At 41.4% G+C, this 24,312-nt stretch overlaps 1 protein-coding gene across 1 annotated transcript in view; it reads left to right on the forward strand.

The window, feature by feature from the left end:
- mdga1 (MAM domain containing glycosylphosphatidylinositol anchor 1) overlaps positions 1 to 24,312 on the forward strand; it is a 188,477-nt gene that overhangs the window by 36,209 nt on the left and 127,956 nt on the right. The window contains exon 3 of the mRNA XM_085764141.1: positions 19,460 to 19,599. Within this exon, the coding sequence (XP_085620267.1) occupies positions 19,460 to 19,599 (140 nt within the window). The remainder of the gene's footprint in view (positions 1 to 19,459; positions 19,600 to 24,312) is intronic.

Below are 24,312 nucleotides of genomic sequence, written 5' to 3' on the forward strand. Positions count from 1 at the left end.
TCCTCTTCACTTTCTGTATTGGCCCTGTTTCATTTTCTTTCTTCCCACTCTCTGCTCCTATTCTTTCCTGACTTTTTAATTTACTTTTCTTTCTCCCTGCTTCTCCCTTTTCTTTTTCAACCTCACTTTCCCGCTCTGTCACTTAATCTCAGTCTCCTCTGCATCCTCCACTCTTCCCAGTTTCTAATGGCTGTGTTGAAAAGTTGGCTTCAGGGCTCGCTCAGCTGCTACCTGGGAATTTGCTCAACAATGGTGTGGTATTGTGCTTGCGGTTGTAAGCATGTGACAGAATATGCTATTTGACAGATGATCCAAAATATTGAATCACTCATGTTGCTGTACATACAGGGTACAAGAAAAACAGTGGAGAAGCTCTATGTTCCCTCTGTATCTCCTACTCGCGACAGTGTCCTTGAACAAGATCTTGCTGTATGCTTGCATGCCTCTGAACAATGTGTGTGGTAACGACTATTATAGAGATCCCCCAACCTACTTCTATCCTCAATCTGTGCTTCATTATTATTGCAGCAAAGTACTGCATTAGTAATGCAATGAAATACTGCATTACGACTGCCAGTTCATTCTCAAAAGTTTAATAAAGATAGAGATAGACATTGATGATAAAAGAGATAGATGTTTGAAGTGGTGCAACTAAATCCAGTACTCGCAGGGCATTTTAGCGAGCAAATTAGCCAGCTGGCAACATGCTAACGGTGTACAGTCAGAATAGCCCTAAAGGCGTGTTTCTATTCACTGAGCACTATGCAGTTTACTCCCCTCGCTGCTCTGTTTTCAGGCTTCTACATTTAAGTCAATAAAAAGTTATTTTAGATTAGAACAGTTGTTAATGGGGCTACAAGTTCAAGCTGTTTATTTAGAAAACACACTTGCGTATTAACTGTCTTATAACTGTCTGCAAACCACTGCTCCATACAGTAGAGGATAGATAAAAGTCATCCATTTGGGTGTAGTTGATCTGAAAGGTCAGCCAATAAATAATTATGTGGACTGCACAGGAATGAATTGATTCCACCATTTAATTTGGCCTTTAGGGGTATTGTTGGCTGGCAAAAAGAAAGTACAGGTGTGTTTATTGTGGAGTTAAATCTTGTGCGTGTTGTAACTGTGCACAAACTTGCTGCCACTCACAACTCTACGCTTTATCGGGAAGCCTGCTTGGCCCTCTCCTCTTCCTCATGCAGCCAATTAGGAGCCATCTCCTCTTGCTCTCATCAACGCTCCTCCTCCACTCTTGTCAAAGTTCTTTGACAAAACAGGGGAGAGGAGACTTCAAAAGACTCTGTTGTCTTGTTTTTCCCCCCATTTCCCTCTTTCTGAAGCCCAGAGTGAAACTACAGAGGTGTTGGGATGACAACACAGAGAGCTCAAAGGGCCTGATGCTTTGTGTGTGTGCGTGTGGGTGTGCATGCGCCAAAAAATAAAACTGGAAAAATTGTGAATGCTGTTTGTGTTTTTGCAGTATGTACAGTATCTCTATATAAATCAAATGTAAGATATTGTACGTACACCCACATGCACAAAATGATGAAATGCTCTTCCGGCTTGTTGTGGCTGGTGTGTGACATGCAAAGGTTCTCTAGCTGAAGATCTGTATTAACTGCATTGTTCAACTCCTCAACTTTTCCACACGTAACTGTTCATTAAACACTATAATTTTGTGTTTGATTACTCACCCATGACCATTTTCACACTGTTTTTTTTAAACAAATGACTACCCTTTTGAAGTATCAGAGGAAGCACTCAGTGTGAAACTTTCCCCTCAGAGAAGCATTTTCTGTTCCTGATTTCATACTTGACAAGTTATTAAGAATATGATGACATGAATGCTTGTATTAAAGTTTCATTATAGCTTATTTCAGTTTTAATCACACAATAAATGAACGTGTGGAGGCGTTTGGCCACATGGCTGAGCAAGCAAACAGTACAGGACATCAGGTGGTGGTCCGATCAGGAGAGCAGTTAGCTGCTGTGAAAATCTACATTCATTTTGTATTTTTATATGTTTTTTTAATTTATCTCATATCCTACCATTTACCTCTCCCTCTCTTGTTTCTCTTTGTCATGCTAGCCGACCTCCTGAGGTGTTCTGTGACTGTTCTCAGCTGCTTGTTAGCATTACATTAATTAAAACTGTTAAATAACTCATTGTTGATGAGTCACTGTCTGTCTCTTACGCATGTTTAGTCACAGAATACATTTGTTTTTTTAAAGCTTATTTTGCAAATCACAGAAATATGGTTTTTCATCCTGTAAAGAAAATGCCTCAGAAAAACATGTCAGCAACCTTTGCAAGCCACTGGGACCCTTCAGGCACTGTTTCCCAACCCTGGCTGTGCTCCCAAACTATAGTTTTAAAAAATACACTAGTACTGCTGCAATAATTATTGTGCCATGCTTTTCTTACCTCGTTCATAATCAACACAAGGCTCTTAGTTCTGCAGGGTATGGGGTCTGTCTGTAATTTTTGCAAAGATAAAAAGACAGATATAGTAAAAGAGAGGATGGGTAGACTCAAAGATGTGATTGTTGCATCACGCAGTCAATACTTGTGTCTGTGACGAGAATGTAATTCCAAAGTTACCTTGGACAGAGAGAACACAAACATGTTGCCACAAACTGAGACGACGTGTGTGTTGTTCACAATCACACAGTCCATTACAGTAAAAGAGCACAGATGTCCATTTTTAGTTTGTCTCTCAACTGGCTGCATATTTTCTCTAAGCCCATGATTGGATGTGATGCCTCTACTCAGGCAATGAATTTTGGGGCTTACTGTTCATTCCTGTCAGCTAAGTCTGTATCTGATGCATCATCAGTTGGCAAATAATCCATCAGTATCTCTATCTGCCCTCAGTGTTTTTCCCTATGTAGGAGGTTGCAGTTTAGCTTGTATATATTATCATCATATATCAAATATGTCACGGAAGACAGAGGTTTTATCATATTGAAGGAGATCTAAGATATCCACAGCAGACAGACTAACATGAACAGGGGAAAACTTTCTCTTCAGAGTCTTTATTCTGTTCAGTCGTTTTTCTTCACCGAACAATCCTGACTCTGTCAGATGTCATTTGGATTGATAGCTTTTTGTTGGTTTGGTTTTTCCCAGGTCTCTAACACATCAGAAGATTATGAACATTCAGAATCAGGGAGGGATTGTTTCATTACGCTGCTCTTTGTGCAACAGTTCTTCAGACATCATTTTTAAGAGATCTTGTGAGATTAATGATCGTCCCCCTATGAGCTAATGAAATATACTAAATGTCAACAAACCACCCGATTAAGGTTAAGAGGAACCTTAAGAAGAACTTAATGTTTCAGATTTAAATGCATTCAAACATTCAACAGACAGGACCTCAGTAGTTACTTCAATACTTTAATACATTTTATCAACGACATGTATGTAGATGTATATACTTTGCTTTACATTGTACAAAAGGCCACATGATTGACAGCATGTTGATCTTTCTGCCAGGAATGGCACTAAATTGTAATTATACATATAGAACTGCACATCTTTATTAATCCACATACAGCTAATTAACACATCATTCAGATATTCAAAGTCGATTTGAAAATGTCACTTTGTCAAACAATTTCCTCCCAGTAAAATACATAGTGTCACTTATCTCACTCTAGTCTTAACATTCACTATGTTTTTTCCTTTTAGTGACTCCTAAAATCAACGTGTTTTCCCTGCCAGAAATATTGTTATTGTTATTATCATCTGTGGATTAGTCTATGTTGGTTTTCACCCACAGGCCAAATACAGTTCATGTGAACTGGAAATTAACTGTACGTGTGAATGTGACTGTTAATGTGTTTGTATCTATTAGCTGAGTGATAGACGGGTGACCTGTCTGGGGCGTACTCTGCCTTTTCCTTAGTGCATGCTGGGATTGGCTCCAGCCCCCAGCGGCTCTAAACAGAATAAGGGTTCCAGAAAACGAAAGGAAGAATTTAAAATCCCTTCTGTTGTAGTGCATTTTATATCTCCTTTCTAAGCAAAACCTTTAAAAAATATGGACCCTACTTCAGATGAGCATGCAGTCCCTGCCTTTTTTTTAAATCTTATTTTTACATTGACCCATCTTTGGCTCTCAAGCCAAACAGCCACATCAAGGTTATCCACTATACGAGCTATCCCTGTCAGGTTTTAGCGCACAGCTCACTGCTCCAATTTCATCTAAGGGCTCATCCAGGGCAGGCCTATAGCAGATAATTCATCAAAGCTGATGGTACTACACACACAGACACACAGACACACACACACACGAACACTTATTTTAGGTAACTTTTACTTTCTGCTAATTCAGTTTTCCTCACTGGAAACTGAATTATTTAGCTTTCTGTGGTACATTAACAGGGACTGTATAAAAGTCACTCACAGTCAGAAATAGCATACAGTATGTGTGCATCTGTACGTGACCAGTGAGCTTAGTAAGCAATCAGACCCCTCTTCTAATATTAATTATCATTAATGATTGATTGCAAAAATTGTAAAGTATAGCATTGAATTGAAATTCTGTCTTTAAAGCAGAAGTAAGCGATCCGGTCGTTTTGGCTAACTTCCTGTCAGCGGATGGAGTTAGAGGACCGCCCCTTTATGCCGTTCTCTCTCCTCATTGGATAAAGGTTGTAGGATACAAGGAAAGTTTTCTCCTCGGCTTACAGCAGAGCAGAGTGACTGACAGACCCGTGTTTCGGACCAAACACTCTATATACTGTAAGTGATTGCTGTCGAAAGATATAACTACAGTATTTAAGACTTATATTAACACAAACATTCCACTTACTTCTGCTTTAACATAACATAGTACAAATTTGCAGTTATCCTTGAAATCTTTTCCACATCCTCTGTAGCTCTCAGTTCCTTTCCCTCCATTAACTCTGGTCATTGTTTACCCTGGACATCATGGGATGGAAATGGGGTAATTTTCAGAGAGGTCATGTTGATTGTGCATTGTAAACTTCTTTGATTTGTGATTTTTGTAACAGTCAAGCTAAGACAATGCTGCAGCATTTGGGGCGTTTTATTTTAGTATTGTCAAGCTGTTTCTCACAAAACAGTTGCTAACATGCAGTTTCTTCTTTTTCTCTTTTCTTTTACTCCCTTACACACACACACACACACACACACACACACACACACACACACACACACACACACACACACACAGCCCACCACCACCACCAATTGTAATTATCATGGTTTGACTTTGCCAAATACACCAGATGTTAGCTCCCCGCAGCCTACACCTCAACAGTATTGCACATTTCTCTTAGTGTGAATGAAACAGTTAGCAGTTGGCAGGGAGAGAAAATCACATCACATCGTGCCTTTATTTTATCTAAAATTGCAAATGCTCTTCTGAAAGGAATAAGCTTGAGTTTTTAATGCATCAGTGTGCCTGGTACAGTAGATATCACAAACAACAATGAGATTGGTATGCAGTGCATGCTCTCATAATGTGTAAAGTGCATAGACTGTATGTAAAAAAATGGACGTATAGGCTTCTGGTCTGAAAAGTGAAGCCAACGCATAAGTGACCTTACATGCGATACCCCCGAGAAGTGCTGAGGGCTGGCTCCAAAAAACTCTGGCTCCAATACACACTCATTACATTTTTAATTTTTTTTCCACAACTCACAACGGTTGTAAATAGTTTAAGTTTCTCATCCTAAAATATGATCTGGTGGTCCATCTGAAAATAATTCCATGATTAATTAGATATTAAGCCTTAACGATTGGAGTAATTAGGAGCATGTCTATTTGATTGACATACATGTCAGTTGTGCAATGATCAGGGTTGGGAGGGTTACTTTAAAAATGTATTCCAGTACAATTCCAAGTTACCTGTTAGAAAATGTAATTAGTAACTTACTCTAATTACCACAAAATTAAAGTAATGTAACGGATTACATTTAGTTTGCATTTACATGCAAATTCAGTCACGCAGCCATCACGCATCAATCCACGCAGAGGAAACAGGAAATGAAACGCCGAGCATCCGCTAAATTTCAAAATAAAACACAATGGATAAACTCTCGATTGTAAATCATCACTTTATCAACATTAGTGACAGCCGCGGCACAAACCACGAGTTAAAGCTCCAGTTGGTAAGTTGACGAAAGTGAAAGTAAACTCCGCGACTTGGTCGGAAATTTCAAGACAATACTCCGTCAGGTCCCTTTATGAACCTCTGCCAAGCGCCCCCCACACACACAGACACACACAAAGTAGCCATAAACGCACCCACAGAGAAAAAAAAAAAAAAAAAAAAGATGTACCGTATCCATAGCACGACGTGTAGGAGCGGCGATTGGCTGCTCCTCCTGCTCCCTCTACCTGACTGGTGGAGAATCGTTGGGCGCGGTGGATTTTGGCAAATACGATTACAGGCTGTAGGTGGAGCCAGAGGAGTTGGATTTTGTCCTAAATTACTCATTTAATGTCTGACCATCAGAATATAGTGACAGTTCCAGCAAATATGACTGAATAATTGTTACCAACTGAAGCTTTAATACACACTCAAACCGAAGCAACAATAATGTTAACTGTACTCAACAAGCTAGAATTACCAGAGACGTTATGTATTACAAGGGTTACAACATGACAGACAACCTGGGCTGTGTGTGTGTGTGTGTGTGTGTGTAAAGAAGAGAGGGAGAGAGAGAGAAATAACCTGTTAGCTGTTAGCTACCGTAGCTCAGGCGTCGGTCTCCCGTCAGGTAAAAGCTGCCGTTTATTCCTCAAATGAAGCTCATTAAGTTGTTGATCCTCTCCGGTACAGTTATCCATCACTGCTGTTGAATTAGCCGCTAAACTGCTGGACGCTAAAACCGAGGGGGCGTCTGTGTGTTTACAATTCACGAAAGCAACGTGAACTTACGTGCCGCTCACACTCAGTAGAGTTACGCAATGAAGCTGCGGAGCCTCAGCCACACACACACCGTACAGGCAGAAGAGGCAGAGGTGCTCTGTCTGTGTGCCTCTCCTCTGAAACTACAACGAGACGGCGAGTGGCTTCTACGGCCGCTCTATAGCCTGTGGTTGATTTTTAAAATGTGAAGTAATCAGCTAAGTAATCTCCGTTTTTATCAAATGTACCGGTAATCTGATTACGGGTTTTTTTTCTGTACTTGTAACGGACTACAGTTACCCTTTTTTTGTATCCTGATTACGTAACGCCGTTACATGTAGTCCGTTACTCCCCAAGCCTGGCAATGATTGACACCAGACAGATCTCAGGTCATACAGAGGTGGATCAGACACCGGAGGATTATTTTGTTGAGTATTTCTTTTTACAGATGGATGAACCTCATGATCAGTGTCATGGGACATATTTTATTTCAAATCCTGATATTCTTAAAAAGATAAATCAGTGGTTTTAAGTACCAAAAAATCCTCCGTTTCTTGTGCCACTCTGGAGCTCTATAAGCGTATTGTGTTGGTCTTTGGTTACCTTGATGTGGTAAGTGCAAATAGTGATGTCAGTAAAGCTGAACAGACTTAATTGTCAGGTAGTTAAAAATAAAATGCTGAGAAGGGATATGTTCTTTATTTCTGTCCTCCGAAGATCATGATTGTTATGGTGAGTTTGATCAACACAGAATTTGCCTTTTTCTTTTCATCATCACAGAAGCCAAAAAAACCCAACTATTCATTTTTTTTCTTTTTCTTTTTACAATGCACTTATAAATGATGTTAGATTCGTATTTCTCTGCTGGAAAAAAATCCATCCATCAGTCTGTCCATTCATCTCCCTGTCTCTCTGAGATCTCTCTGTCCATCTTGTTGAATGTGACAAGATGATTACAGGCGTTCTCCCTGCACTGTTGTTCAGACCTGCCTTCATTGTGAACCAGCGCATCATTAAACCCCAATCGCAGCTGAAAAAGGCTTGTGTGAAATTAAGTGTGACACACATTAATGAAGTATTATTTATCAATTAGTAAAATGGCTCTGGTGCTTCTGTGTGAGTCCAATACCAAGATCCAAAGTGTGGCTGTTGTGACAAACTCACAGGGAGTTTTATTTGAGAAATTAAGTAATTGCTGCCTTCTTGCTTTTTCCCCCAGTCTCTTTCCCTCTGTGGTGTCACCATTTAGTCTGTGACTCTCTCTTAATGCTTTATCCTCTTCACCTTTTCTTAGTCTCCCTCTCTACACGATTTACACACACTTGCTGGGACCTTTCTGTCTGCCTTTCTCCCTCTGTCTCTCCCCATTTTAGTCTGTCCTAGCATTTGTCTGTCTGTGACTCTTATTCTATCATGTCTGTCTTTGTCTGCCATTTCATTGGCATGACCATCAAAACAGAGAGAATACAAAATATCTCATCTCCTCTCTACATTTTCTCTGTCCTCTGTTCTGCTACAACCCCCCCACACACACACACACACACCACACACCTGCCTTCCTCCTTACCTCCAGCTCTTTCTCTGACCTTTTATTCAAGCGTTTCTTCTCGCTCTCCTCTCTTTTTCCACTCTCCTCTCATCCTTTCATAGTACCTCTTTCCTTCCTACCACTTCACCTGAACTGACCACTATGCATTACCAGCTGCTCTGTTGCAGTTTCCTTGGGAATGCACATACTCACACGTTATTCACACACACGCACACACGCCCCACACACACACAGCTCTTGCTCTGTCAGTCGGTGTGTGAAAGTGTGTATGTGTGTGCACCACTACAGTGAGTTGGAGCATTATGGTTGAATAGAATAAGGTCAGGTTGACAGTCAGGCAGACTGATGATGTGAGGTACATGATGCCCAACCACACTGCCTCCTCTCCTCTCCTCTCCTCTCCTCTCCTCTCCTCTCCTCTCCTCTCCTCTCCTCTCCTCTCCTCCTTCTCCTTCTCATCATGTCCATCCTGCTTCAGAGAGACACATTGTCTATAACCATATGTTACACCTAAGGTGATTTGTGTGGCATATGCTGTACAAACATAAAAAGAAAACAACACACATACACCCACACACCATGGATGAAGCAAACTCTATGCAGCAGTTTAGAAGCCTTGCCAGCTGTTACTGTCCGCTGTGTGTTTCTTTCTCTCTCACACACTTTTCACTGCCCTCGTTGTATTTTCTTGTCTGAACAGATGCGTGTGTTGCTTTGAGAGACCCAGAGGTTGGTAGCAATGACGGTGTAGAAAGTGCGATGTGCAAATTTCAAACATCGCTTACACATCTTCAGTTTTCTAAAGGGAGACACCGTTTGGGAATCAGTGGCTGCTCCATCTTGTTTCATGTATTTATCTTTGTAAAGGGACCATGCGCAATTTACATGTTATTTGTACAATTAAACACCACAGTGAACGGTCCACAGGACAGTAAGCATAGACGGGCAGATGTCCTGCATTAACAGAGATGAGCTTAAACATTACATAGCTGGCATCAGGTTGTCCCCATTAAGCTCAGTCTTAAAACGATGTCTTAAAAATCCCCAGGTTAAAGTGAGAAGTTTGTGTTTGTAGGAAAGGTTTGATGTGGCTTGTTGGTTCTGCATCATAAGGAAACAAATCCCCCAACAACAATCCCGGACCATGATTCTTGTGATGAATACTTGTAACTTTGTACTTAATGTGTCAAAAGAATCTGCAAGAAGATGTGACGTGTTTAATTTTCCTCTGGTGGAAAGCTGTTGTTGTTTTTAGCAGCACTAAGCTCCACTTAGAACAACGTGTGTGTGGTTGTGTCAGACCACTTTACACATATAATCAAGGTATTGGTATGTGCTGCTGTAACTCCACCTGCACACACTGATGATAAAGATGTCCGAGAATACAGTTTTCTTTTCTTTGGGATTAATAAAATAATATACTTCAAAATTCAGCAACACAAAAATAAATGTTTAATGTACTTTTAGATTGCACTGATGACAGACACTGCATGCCACTCCATGAACGAGCAACAACAGGTCAGAGGGCTAGCTAACTCCCCAGCCAACAATGACTCATTATGTTCAATCTTGTGAATACACTGACACGTGTTGGTCGAAGGAACAGCGATTGTTAATTTGTAGAAAGATGATTATGTTGTTGTTGTTGTTGTTGAGGAGTTATTTTTTTAAATGGCTAGTTCATTTGGCTAAAACAGTGGTGCCCCTCAGTCTTACAATGTTGAGGGAAAACCCTGAATATGTTTTTGCTCTTTTTTTGCACTTTTTCTACCTTTCTTGTCGACCAAACGGCGCTGCCATCTTCACTCCCACTGTTTTTTAAATACCACCTGTCACGAGTTGAGTGAGTGCAGTGCTGGCTCTGGGGATCGTGCATTTGTATGTCTTTTAGAATAAATCCCCAAAAGTCCAGGAAAAAGACAAACATTTTTTTTTGTTTTGTTTTATCTATTTTTTCAATCAACCAATCTCCGGACCACATGCGTGCAAAACTGTAGAGAGTGATCCGTACGGATCATGGCTCAACAATGATCTGTTGCCCATACTTACCTTCCAAATATATATATTTTTTAAAGTATATTTTTGGGGCTTTTTCATGACTTTATTTGACAGTACAGTCAAGAGAGACAGGAAATGGGGAGGCAGAGAGAGGGGGAATGACATGCAGGAAAGGGCCGTCTGATGTGGGATTCTCCGGAGACGGGGAGGGGATATAGAATATAAATATAGATTCATTTTAACCTACTAGAATTATTTTCTAACATTTGTTTTGTGTTAACATTAAGTGTATTACAGATTAAAATGTATTCCCTCTGAAAACTTGAAGATAGTGGAAATCCACCAGCTAAACCAAAATCCTATTATTAAGCAGCTTGTCCATGTTGGAAGGCCCATGTGCTCAGGTGAAGAAAGAAAGAAAGAAACTGAACCTTTTTTTCTGTGGAGTTGAACATCAACATAACCTGCAGCTCTGCCCATGAAACTCAATAAAGCTGTGAGCTGGTGTGAAATAAACATTCTCTTCTCTTCTCTTCTCTTCTCTTCTCTTCTCTTCTCTTCTCTTCTCTTCTCTTCTCTTCTCTTCTCTTCTCTTCTCTTCTCTTCTCTTCTCTTCTCTTCTCTTCTCTTCTCTTCTCTTCTCTTCTCTCCAGGCTTCTCTATGGGCTTTGTGAATGAAGATCTCACAAAGAGAATGCCAGTCACACATATCTCTTTATTGTCTCCTCTTCTCCATCCTCCCTCCCTCCCTCCCTCTCCTTGTTCTCCCTCCGTCTCCCCTTCTGTCCGTCTGTGCCAAAGATCTGAGCGGTTTTCATCTCTTTGTGGGGACGCCCCCTCCCCCTCTCCTCTCTTTATCTTCTCATCCTGGGAAAGCTAAAGCACGGCAAACACACTGCTATGGAAGAGTACGAGTCATGTTTGACCGCGCTCTACAAACCCCCTATCATTTCACATCACTCCAGTCCTCCACCATAGACGTAACCCAGATTCCCCCACCTCTGACTTGTTGTCTTTTCTCTCTGTCTTCTTCTTCACCTCTTTGTCTGTGTTTCATAAGCAACTGTCATTTCATGCACATGTTAAATTTCCCTGTTTATGTGGCTGTGGCCTTGTGTGGCCTCAGCTGTGTGTGTGAGAAAATTGTTTTGCAATAAGACATGTGTGTGCGTAAAATATGAGGGGCATTGGCAGACTTGGAATACAATTTGACCTCCCTCTTCGCTGGGTTAGCCAGATTTAATCTTTTTTTTTTCTTTTTCAAAAGAGAGGAAAGAGGTATCCTAAGAAAAAAGACCAACAGACAATAACAGGGCACAAAAATAACTTCAAGATTTAGGTGAGGCATGGTAGTTCTCAGGAGCTGAAACAGAACAGACGAGATGAAACTGGCCACACAACATGGAGGTCTTTCTTCCCTTCTTCTAAGATTTTATGCTCCGTCTGCCAATAATCTATACTGAACAATATTTCAAAGAAAAGGTTCACTGTCCTTGGATATGAACCTTGCAGTGCTGCCAGGAAACTGCGGCTGCCCCCTCCCTTTCTCTTTTCCATTACTTTTTTTTTGTTTCTCCAATTTACCCTCTGTTCTCCAATGATCCACCTTTATTAGCTTCTCCTGTCATCTGACACTTTTGTTGATCGCACAATCTCTTTGCCCTCTTACGGTGACTGTGGAGGAAAACACACAAGTTACTCACTGACAAACACTGATACACACATGTACCGTCGATATCACGGCATGTATCGCACTGCTGATTTAATGATCCTAGAAAAACCCTCTATTGGTGTGGATACTGTAAATGTAGGTATAATCAAGGCTCTGGATTTGGCTTCATCATGTAGTAGGTTCAGTGCACTGGCAGATACACTCTGCTGCTTGTCCACACAGAGTCCGTGATGAAGCACAACTTCAAGAAATACCCACAAACAGGTGCATAAACATGAGCAACATCACAAGCATGGATTGAGATGAGCCAAAAAATCCAGAGGTGCATGACCACTCGCATGTCATCAATGCAACAAACACACACAAAAAAATTAGATGGTGAGGATTAAACGATGAGGAGCGAGCTAACACATGGACACACCAAGATTCAGTATTAATTGAGCCGATAGGTTTGACCTGCTCTTCCTTTCTAATTGTTTACCAACAGCTCTCTGTTTGAACTTTGCATTGGTGCTGAAGTGTGTGTGTATGTGTTTGTGCACCGGTACTTAATTCACAAGCTACAACTGGCTTATTGTCTTCTCCTTCACAGTGGTGATTTAATCAATACCTCTCAGTATGGTGCGTGTTGTCGAACAGGTGATATCTGTTTCCCCCCTCTTTCTTCTCGACAGACTAAAGAGCTCCACAGACTTCGCATTTTATCTTGTTTTCCTTCCCTTCACCCTGTTCTGCATTTAAAGAAGTAGTCAGTCATTTAGTAGCTTTCTTGCCAGGCTGTGCAGGGCGATATGGCTTAGCTGCACAGAGCATGGACATCCACTTTAATAATATACGTTTCAGCAGAGATAGAGCACCGAAGTCTCTTCACTAATTCATCCGCTCGGTTTGTGTTTCTTGACATCAGCCTGATATCACAGCTGGTTAGCCTCCCTCGGGTAGAGCAGACTGAACAAAGCAGAGTCCCTATGACGGTTTGTCGACCTCCCTGTCTTCACCTCTTGTAGGAGTCTTTGTTCAGGCGGTCCATTTGCTTCAAGATAGCCAGAGCCACTTGTGGGACAGTGGGAACTCAAGAGACCAAATGTAGCCATCTATCACACAGTTAGTTTGACGAAACTGCACATGTTCTAAAAGCTCTCTCAGATGTTTTTTTTTTCAACCATGGCCAGTGCTGTCGGTTTTTTAACCAAATATAAAAATTCAAAGATTGCTCATATCACCATGGACTCTTTATATGTTTTTTTTTTCTCTCTATAAAGTTTCCACATTCATCAGCCTCTGTGGTAGCTAACAGAATTATAATCAGCTTAAGTCATGACACTTTGTAATTGGACTGCTCTAACAAAATGTTCTTGTGTTTGAGTATCGGTTCTCCATTTATGTTAAGTGTCTGGACTTCAGTATTAGAATGTGCATGCAAATGGAGATCAGTGAAATCACTCTTTCCCCCCCCCTTTCTTTTGTAATGTTTGAATCTGCTTGAAGAAATACTGTAAGGGTAAAAGGGAACTTACAGGCAAATGCAGATGGCTCCAAAGGCAGAATCACATTAGACGACACAAGCCAGTAAACAAAAAGGCAACTTGCCAGTGTTTATCCAGGCACAATCTGGGATATTGCCATTGAAATCAGTAACATTGAAACATTTGGGTGTCTTTATAAAAATATGCTGGAGACTCATTGAAGAGTATGTAGGAAAAATAACACCTGTATGTCTCTATTCTATCATATTGTGTGTGTGTGTGTGTGTGTGTGTGTGTGTAAGCAGGGAAACAGCAATTTACAGTTGATTGAAAGAACCAAAGAGGTTACTGAAGGTTAGTCCTTTCATTTATAACGACCATTTAACGGTCAGGTCAAAAGTTAAATCAATGTCTCAGACGCGTTTTGATATCCAGCTCAAATCGAGCCAAAATGAAAAGGCTGGGGGTCATGACATCAACCATTTGATCTTGCTCCATCCTGTCTGCAGAGAGGAATCCTGATAAATGCTGAGGCAACGTGAGTCACTCGGACTTAGGGCTGTTTTTGTGTGTCCTGGTGTGATTAGTGTTTCTTGGGGTCAGATGAACACTTCCCTCTATTGCAGTGAATCGATAAAGTGTGTGACTTTTCTCTTGGGTATCCACTCTCCACCACTCTTATCTTCTTATAGCCCTTTCCTTTCCTCTCCTTTCCTTTCCTTTCCCCCTCTCTCCTGCTCTCCTGTCTACTCGAGATGGCAGGGGAAGGGCCAAAGCATCTAAATGGTCTCTTGTGAATGAAGTGAATTGAGACAGCTCATTGGCATGCATGAGCAGCTCCCATAAAGTAACTACGCATATCAATCATGCTCTGCGTGACTTCATGTTCGACAGGATTCATGACCTTCTGTGGGATTCCTCTGGCAAGATACAGTATAGCGCACATGGACACATGGACACACACACACCACATGCACACAGAGTGAGAGGGAGAGGGAGAGAGAATGACACATGCACGTACATACACTCACTTTTCAACAACACACACACACACACATTCACACTTTCAGCCATAGTCACACACACACGCTGCTCAGCACTCTGTCAAGCTGTCACTGTGGTTTGACACCAGCTCTCCTGTCCCATCATTAGTTTTAGTGAGAGATGTCCTGTCCCCTCAACAAAAACAAACATGGCAGGTGGCGACAAATCAATTAATCAGACGAGGCATTTGCCGATAGTTATGTTTCACTTACAACTAATGTGCATTGAATGTCTCAGAAAGTTTCCAATAATGCATGAGCAACACTTTCAATCAGCATCCCGAGGAACAGTTTTGATCGATGAATCATCAGAGTGAGATAGATTGCTGTCAAAACAGCAGCTTTCTATGACTGATGATTGTTGTCCGTACTAACTGAATTGATGCACCTGCATGGAAACACTTTGCCAGGATTTAAATGCTATGGGGCCTTTGGCCTTATTTAGGTAATTGATTCCTCTATTCTTTTGCTGCCTTGATCCTGAATTTAACATGAATGAACATACTAAAACAAATCTGCATCATCACTGCCACAACACTTGCTTCAGTTATGCATTTTCCCAATTTTAACAATTCTATCTAGATATGAGAAAAATGGCAGTGAGACTAGAAGAGAGAGTCAGTGTCTCTGCGGTGTAACAGGTTGCTTTGTTTGCATCACTCCTTTGGTTCTTTTCCCAATCCAGCTACTCCTCCTATCAGCCTAGCTGTCAGTCTCTCTTCTTTGGCTGACTACATCCACCTACTTCTCTTTCTATCTTATCATTATTATTAGGAACTACCTCTATTTCTTCTAAATCTATTTTTCACCTGGAATTCCCCTTCCCATTCATCTGTTTTTACTTGCCTTATCAACTCCCTGGTTACATCAATACATCTCTCTGTCGCTGCTTGTCTCTCTCAGTCTCATACTCTCTGATTCACTGCTTGCTGTTGACATTCACTATCACTTTTTTCTTCCTTCTCTTTTCATTTCTTCTCCCTATTCCTCCACTTCTCAGCTTTCTTTCCACTTTCATACCCCATTCCATTCCCCATCCTCTCCTCTTCTCCCCTCTCTCTCTCCTACTCCTCTTTCTTGCCCTTCTTGCCTCCTCCCACCTCTCAACCTCCTGTTCTCGAGTCGATCAGACAGTTGCAGCCAAGCTGCCGGAGGCGAGAGCAGGAGCCGCTCTGTCCGACCTCCCTCCCTCTCCGGAGAGGCAAACTAAAGCTGATACGCCAATAAGTTGTAAGGAGACAATTATTCACCATTTATATCAGCTCTCCGTCTTTCTGAGTTAGGGCACTGCACCTCCATGGATCCTTTCTCTTTTACTCTATGGTGTTTTTCATCCTTTTATCCTGCCATGGGTTAAGTTTTCATTGATTGATTGTTAGAGATTTGCACAAGGGAAGCTATAGCCTAGAGGTTACAGTTTATATGTTTCTGGAAGATCATTGGTCAAAAATGAGCAAAAATGTACGAGGAAGAGAAGATAAATAAGACATGATCTCCGGTCCCACAGCAACTGCTATCAACGTGCCCTTCAGCAAGGCACTTAACCCCCAATTGCTCCAGTGGATCTGCCCAGAATCCAGCAGATAAAGACTGTAATTACACTGGGCAGATCCCATGTGTGAATGTGTGTAACTGCATGAATCTGAGGCTGAGCCTTTGATGAAAAGGAACAAGTGTGGACAGACAAGTGGTCTTGGTTGAATTATGATTAAAAGTGACATTTTTTCTTCATTAACGTGACTCAATGGCCTCCATGTCTTTTATATTGTGCAGACTTCCAATTAAGATGTACAGCTTTGGCTTGTGTTTTGGGTGATTTCATCAAGTGTATTAGAACGTTTTTACCCATTAATTTACCAGACTTTATCAAGAAGCTGCATATTTAAATACAGAGAGCAATACAGTGGCTATACTATGTGTATGTGTGTACACTGAGCATTTCAAATATGTGGATTAACATGCATATATGCACATGAGGTAGAATGGATAGATTTAGCATAGATGTTTTTAGGAAGAATGAAAAAACTGAAAGAGTGGGTAATTACTCTGTAGCCCCCCTAAACATTATAGTGGATAAAATTGGACAATTTTTAAGTAACCACATGGTTGCAGCCAAAACATGTGACCTGTAATATTTTCTGTTGTGTCACTTTCCCCTACTGTTCCTCCAGATAAAAAATCCAATATCTATGAAATGTCATTCAAATTGTACAAATGTAAGTGGTCACTGATACCTTAAACGACTGCAGCTTGTTCTCCGAAGGACAACACACAGAGACAGATTCTCAGCTCCCTCTCATTCTGGACTTGATTTCTGGCTCCTGATTGTGTTCTGCGTTATGTCTAATCAAGTTGAATTTTAAGGTGAATAGGCCTCCCACTTTCTTCCTGTCTGCTGAATGATAAGAGTTGTAGAAAACAGTGAAGATTTGTTCTCCCTGTGAATCGATGCTAATCACATCATTGTGCTGCCCTGTCCCCCGTGCCTCTCTCTGGGGTTTCACACTCCTCTCTGGCCTTTCCCTCCTCACCCGCTGCTTTTCGCGCTCTGTCTCTGTCTCCCCCCTCCTCCCTCCTGTCTCCCCTCATCATAAGGGAGGTGAAGCCATCTGAGGCTACTTGCACGCAAGCCAGCCCTCCTCATGGGTCAGTGTTGTGCAGACTCTGATATTGTAGTTTTCGCCATTGCACAAAGCTCATAGCATGCATCTATCATCCATTATTTCTGTAGCTGCCAGCAGGGTGCATCCTGTTTTTAGACGTGACTAAGGTGTAAGCTAGTATATGTTGAAGATCAGTAAGAAGATCTCACATTTATCTTTGCTCAAATGAGCCAGATCAAAGATTCATTTTTCTACTCTACATGACAGTGTTTGGTTGTGGTATTTGAGTTTTGGCTGCTGTCTTAAAGCAGAAGTAAGCGATCCAGTCGTTTGGGCTAATGCTGCGTTCCAGGCAGGCTTTTGAAACCGTATATTACAGCTTCAAGTCACGACTTACGACTTTGTAGCGTTCCGGGCAACCCACTCGTGTTTTTCCGACCTGTTTTACCTGTGAAAGTCACTATAACGGCCACTCGTAACTTCCGACTCGTGAACTCGTACCAGATCGAACTGGTACGACTTCACAGGTCGGAAAACCACGAATTACGGGTTGCCTTGAACGCACCATAACATCTTGTCAGCCGATGGAGTTAGCAGCCCCCGCCCTCGTCATGGATCTATTGGTCCTCGTCCCTATGTCACCACATTCAGGCGCATCCCTTGGCTGCACACACAGCCCTTCATGCCGTTCTCTCTCCTCATTGGATAAAACTTGTAGGATACGAGAAAAGTTTTCTCCTCGGCTCAGAGCAGAGCAGAGTGACTGAGAGACCCGGTGTTTTGGTCCAAACACTCTATGTAAGTGATTGCTGTCGGAAGATATAACTATTTAAGACTTATATTAACACAAAAATATCGCTTACTTCTGCTTTAAGGCCCCCACACACCGCCCCGACGCGACCCGACCCGACAGCCTTTTGTCCGACGAGTCTGTCGCCTCTTGTCGGACACAGTCGGGAGAAAGGAAGCAGTGAAACACACCGCCCTGACTACTGCCGACTACACAGCAGCCTGTACCGTCTGCACTTGCACGAGATGCAAAGTCTCCCTAACAGCGGGCGGCACTGGTCTCGTGCCAGTAATCCCAAACATGAAAACAGGAAATACCGTAATGGAGAAACCACAGAAGAAACCATTAAGAGAGATTAAAAGAAATTAAAAACAAAGTACACACAACATTAGCTTGTTATTAGTTTTGAGAAGATGTTTTGAACGTTTTGGAAAACAAAGCTTGGCAGGAAAATGATCGCTCTGGCTGCGCTGATGGTCGCGTTATCTGCTCTCGGGCTCGTTATTTCCCGAAGACATCGCAGGAGGGAAAAAGTAAGGAGAGACCGCACCGTTTGTTTACTATGGTCACTTCCGTGCTGATTCGCTTGGGCACCGCATACCAGAATCGCCATAGCTAGCACACAGCCAATCAGAGTACCCGACGAGTCTACTCTCTCGATGTCCGACGCTCCCCGACTGTGCATGTCGAATCGGGCCCGACGAAACCCGACAGCTTCCGACGCAGATGAACACACCAAACAGACGCGTACCCGACGCCGCCCGACTCTCCCCGACGCCCGACGGTCGGGCCGGTGTGTTCCTGGCTTTAATGTTCATGACATTGCAGGTTTTGGCTGTCCTAGCTTCAGTTGAAGCATGAATGAGGTGAAAACCTTGGTTGTGACAGTTGAAAGGGTTGGCAAGCAAAGATGAGCTTCAGGAATGTACTAAAATCCTACAGTTATGAGCTGAGTATGGACCAGTCAGTCAACCTCACAATGTATCATTGATGAAATATGTTGGCCTCCCATGCTCTACCTTTTTTGAGGTTTATCAGTTTTATAGTTTAAGCTGCACTCATTCACCAGACATTCTTTGCACCATCTAACATACCTCAGAAATGAAGTGTAAAGTAACAACCTTCTGATGGAGACCAAATTTTCAATTTTCCAATACATGTCTGCACGTCTTCTGAAACACTAGCATGTGCAACTCCATTTCTGTAGTGGGCTTTGTCATGCAGATGCAGGAGTAATGTGATATGTTTATTTATCTGAGTCATCAATACTGTCACTATAACATTATACAGTATTTCTATGAAAGAATGACCTCTTTTGTGCTGCAGAGATGTTACTAAATATGCAATGTGGTTTCTCTCCCTCTGTGTTTGTGTATACGTGTATGTCTGCATGGCTACATGCCTGTCTCTCTGCGTGCGTGTGTGTTTGTGTGTGTCCATGCGTTCACTCACAGCTCCAGCCAATGCCCAGATCGTGCACTCAGGCGCAGCATGTAACGTCAAGGATGATAACATCAGTGAGAGAATCTACACCATCAAAGAAGGAGACACACTAGTGCTTCAGTGTATTGTTAAAGGACACCCACGACCACAGGTAAGCTCACAAGCCACCTGCTGAGCATGTACATGGTTGGTTGTTGGTTGGTTATGGATGTTGGTTCTTTTATAAGAGTAAGTCTTGAGACTGAAGGGCATTTGGGCAAGAGTGCTTGTACACATGTAAACAACATGTAAACAATCCAACATGCTTTCTAAGGAACACTGTATAATAGGAAGAGAGACTGACAGTTTCTTTTATGAAGGAAGTAAGGCTTTCAAATATTTGGTTTCACACACTAATATTATTATACTTGACAAGTATTTAATAGACTGGTTTACGCAGGTTAAAGCTGACATACTGTACGTTTATATATACAACGGTCAAATGGATTAATCAACAGCAAATTGGCCCCTGATTTTTGGTATAGATGATCATTGCTACATCAGAGCCGTGCAGCTTTCATTGAGCATCATGCAGCCAATCAGAGTTGAAAACTCTCCTTTTCAATGATGTAATTGAGGAGTACTGATCACAACTTATTTGCATCTACAGTATCTTCAAGAAGTTACAAATGTTCAGAGTTCTGCCTTAATCTTGTCAGTGAATTGTCAGTGTAGGGCTCAGATATAAGCTTGCTCATGTCTTAATAAGAGTCACATTCTCTTGACACAAATATAGCAAGGCCCAAGGTCTTAACAAGCTGTTCATGTTATCATAATGCATGAACGCCTCCTTAAATCTGCCAAAATTCGACTTTGTTTATATGGTGTGCCTGTTTTTCGTAGCATGTTGAGGCAAAACTTGCTGGTGACTGAAAAGACTGCAGGCAATGTGGGCACGTTCCATGATTACTAACAAAAAATGCCCTGACCTGGCTAGCATAAATTATGTGATGCATCCATGAGTCGTTTCTCATATTTCTACTGTCAGGATGCTTCTGTTTGTGCTGAGTCACAGTCTCTCGCTCTTTTATTCGCCTTACAGTGGCATTAAATGATGCCCTGTGCCAGTGGTCTCAGGTGGGTGTTGATGTCAGTTGGCTTTTACCTGAGGCCTCTGTCTTGTTATTTACACCTTCAATACAATTGGTTTAGGCTTATACAAGTTGTTTTGATGAGCAGGGGCAGCAGTATGTCGAGAATATGCTTTGTGACTTGAAGGTCACGGGCTTAATTCTCCAGAGCAGCAGGCTAAATGTGCTCTTGCAGCTGTAAACAGTTACTTACAATTTACTCACATTTTGCCTTTTAGGAAGGCAAACTATGCAGCTGCACCAGAGGATCTTTAGCATGCAGTGTAATAAATATAATACAAGACATAAATTAATACAGGATGCTGTTGGCTATATGATAAGTCACAGTGTGAAATTGTTTCTCAGAGCATAAGCTTACATTTACTTTACAGCACGTGACTGAAATTTCTTCAGTCCTTTTTAAACCACATTGGAAAGAAGTGAAGAAGAACAAATGCTATTATACAAGAGCCCAGACTAGGACTTGCATGCTGCAGTTGGAGTGCAGCCAGTTAGTTTGTTTAAAAACAGCATGGCTTTTATTCTCTATAAAGACGTGGCTTTTATATATCTGCCGCATTTAAGTACAGACACATATACGTATGTGAATGTGCATACAAGCAGGAAAAACGCACCTGGATGTCCAAGCAATTAAACACACACACACACACACACACACACACACACACACACACACACACACACACACACACACACACACACACACACACAGAGCAACAGAGCAGTAGTCTTAACACTGGACACATCTGGTTTCCTGGACTGAACTCCAGCGAGGAGACCAGAGTGTGTGTGTGTGTGTGTGTGTGTGTCTGAACTTACAGAGCTAGATGTAAAATAAACTGAGGTGACTGCAAAGGGGCTGTGTGTTTTGTGTGTATTTGTGTGCGAGGCGAGAAAAGCAGTGTTCCCCACGGGTGCATGTCCACTGGCATCATATCAACATGAATAAAACAGGGCCTGGGAGCCTAGGCCTTGTTTCCCTCTGTTTGTGTTTATGTGTGTATGTGTGTTTGTATGTGATGTGTAAGAGCGTGTGATTGTAGATGCAAACTAATTATCTGTACGTCGCAGCAATATCTGATTACATACCAAATCTTGACCTAACCTGCTTATACTAACTGCAGCTGTCAATTGTCATTTGAACCATCCACCTCTCTCCGTCTCTCTCCCTCTCTGTAACTCTCTCTCTCTCAGACACACATGCATACTTACAGATACATAGCATATTTAAAGACTGCGTACTCAAAAACAAACACAGGCCAAGTTTTCATAAAACTTTTATTTTCACCAGTGCCAGAATAATAATCATTACACAAAATGTACTTGGACAAACATACCACACAAATTCATTCCCCCGGAGCAGTTCAGACATGTAGGAAATTGCGTCAGTGATTGCTTGTTCTCTGGGTCGGAGGTGGAAGTGTATTTTGAATAATGATCACATTTGGTCACATTGTCAGACTGTAAAATATATATATAGTGTGCACAAGCAAAACTTCCACTGCCTCTGGCAAAGAGATGTTGGTTGGAGTCGATGTGTGTGCACAATGTGTATGTAGACACACACTGACAAACAAAGGAGGTGATAACAGACTTTGGCAAAGAGTTGGATCTGTGAAAATATTTGCGTTCCTAATGCAATCGGACAAGGAAATGGAGGTTAAGATGACATGTCTTGTTTAAAACATCAACAAGCTATCTTTGTAAAGGTAAAAAAAACCAAAAAAACTACCAAAACCAGTCTAAAGAACGTGGGCCTGTGACTGATATACTAACAATACATAATAGTAATACAATTACATTTAACCATGGTGACTGTTGAGCCTTTGAAACCGTGTCTCTGATAATTTCACACATTTTTCATGTTGTGTGAATTATAATAATGTATATAATATGTATATAATAATTATAATATTAATAATAATAATAATCTTTATTTACAGAACACTTAAAAAACAGTGTTACAAAGTGCTTTACACAAAAGGAAAATAACATAAAAGCAAGATATAGAAAAAAGAAAGTAGATGAAAGGTTAAAACTCAAATAAAATCATGAAAGGCTTTCTGATAAAAGTTTGTTTTAAGAAAGGATTTAAACATACAACTGACTCAGCTGACCTGATCTCCTCAGGCAGGTCATCCCAGAGCCTCGGGGCCCTGACAGCAAATGCACTTTCTCCTTTATGGTTCAGCTGGGCCTCTGGAACAGACAGGAAACCTCTGCCTGAGTATCTCAAGGTATGGGCCAGCGATATGGTATAAAAAGGTCTGAAATGTAGCAGGTGGCAAACGTAAATGTAATCAGTGAGATCTTAAAATCAATTCTAAAACATACTGGGAGCCAGTGTAAAAATGCTAAAACAGATGTATTCCCACCCAATGTCTGAGTCCGTTCAGCAGGATGCTGTGGTCATTAGAATCAGAGGCTGCACTGAGATCCAGAGGGCATGCCCTTATCAGCAGCCATCAGAAGGTTGTTAGTGACAGTGCTGTGATACTTATGGAAACCAGACTGAAACTTTTGAAAGTTAATTTGGAGATTGGCCTGTAGTCTTGGGAGAGGGAGGCCCAGGTTTTTTTTAGCGATGGATTTACAGAAGCAGTTTTAAAATAGTCAGTTACACAACCATTAGACAATGAACTGTTATTTAACAACAGCTATTGTTTTAAGGTTTTGTTTCCTACATCAACAATGTGTCGATATGAAATCAGTTAGGATATTTGGGAAATTTTACTTGGCAATGAAAACTGCCCTTGACCCAATAATTGACTTGTGCTAGCATATGCATGCATATACAGTAAATATAGATCCACATATGCAACATGTAGCCTAACATCTCATGTTGAATGAATGTGTCAACTTGTCATGTAGGAGGCTGTCAACTATAAGGTGGCTGCAAACAGACATGTATGGAAAGGGAGAGACAGAGATTAGATAATAAGAACTGAAAAAAGCAGTGTGAGGGCGATAAAATAGAAATTGGAAATTGAACAGTGAAAGTCTGGCGGCACCGGAGGAATGAAGAAAGACAGTTTTGAGAGATAATGAAAAAAAAATGGTGATGCTTCTTGTGATAGTGGAGGAAAGAATGATACAAAGTCAGGATAATCATGTCTGCACATGCATATGTGGTACATTAACTGAACTTGCATAGTGTATTGATTCTATGTATGTATAATGCAATTGCACATACGCACTGGCATTATAGTAGAGATTTTAGAACTGGCAGAAAATGGGGATTTGATTGCCTGACCTTTGTCACACATCATCCCACATCTGGATCCTGGCACAAATTTTATATATATAAATCAAATCACCTTCAGCAGCCAGAAAACTCAGATCTGGAACCATCTTGGTAGGCTGTTAGCAGTAGATTACAATACAATAGAATAAAATAGAAGTGAACAGTGACCTCTGTTCCGGTGCCTTCTGCTGAAAGCACACTGCAGCATTCTGCATTTAGTCCCTTTGGGCATACAGAGTTTCCACTGCGCTTCACTTGCTGTATTGATAACCTGATCCCTGTCACCCCAGGTCTCCTTCAGCCATCCTTAGGCTTAGTTTTGCCATAGCACAAAGTTGTGGTGTCTAAGACAATTTTTGTTTTATTTTCTTTAGGCAGAAAGCTCATAAAGGCTCCTTTTCTTATTCCAGTGTGTGTTACTAACACAAAGATAGCCAAACCAGGAAGCTCAGGGGGCCCTAGGAAGAAAAATAATCTGTGACATTGACCT

The sequence above is a fragment of the Trachurus japonicus genome, chromosome 3 (genome assembly GCF_045865225.1).
Source record: "Trachurus japonicus isolate A0001 chromosome 3, Traja_1.0".
Classification (NCBI taxonomy): domain Eukaryota; kingdom Metazoa; phylum Chordata; class Actinopteri; order Carangiformes; family Carangidae; genus Trachurus; species Trachurus japonicus.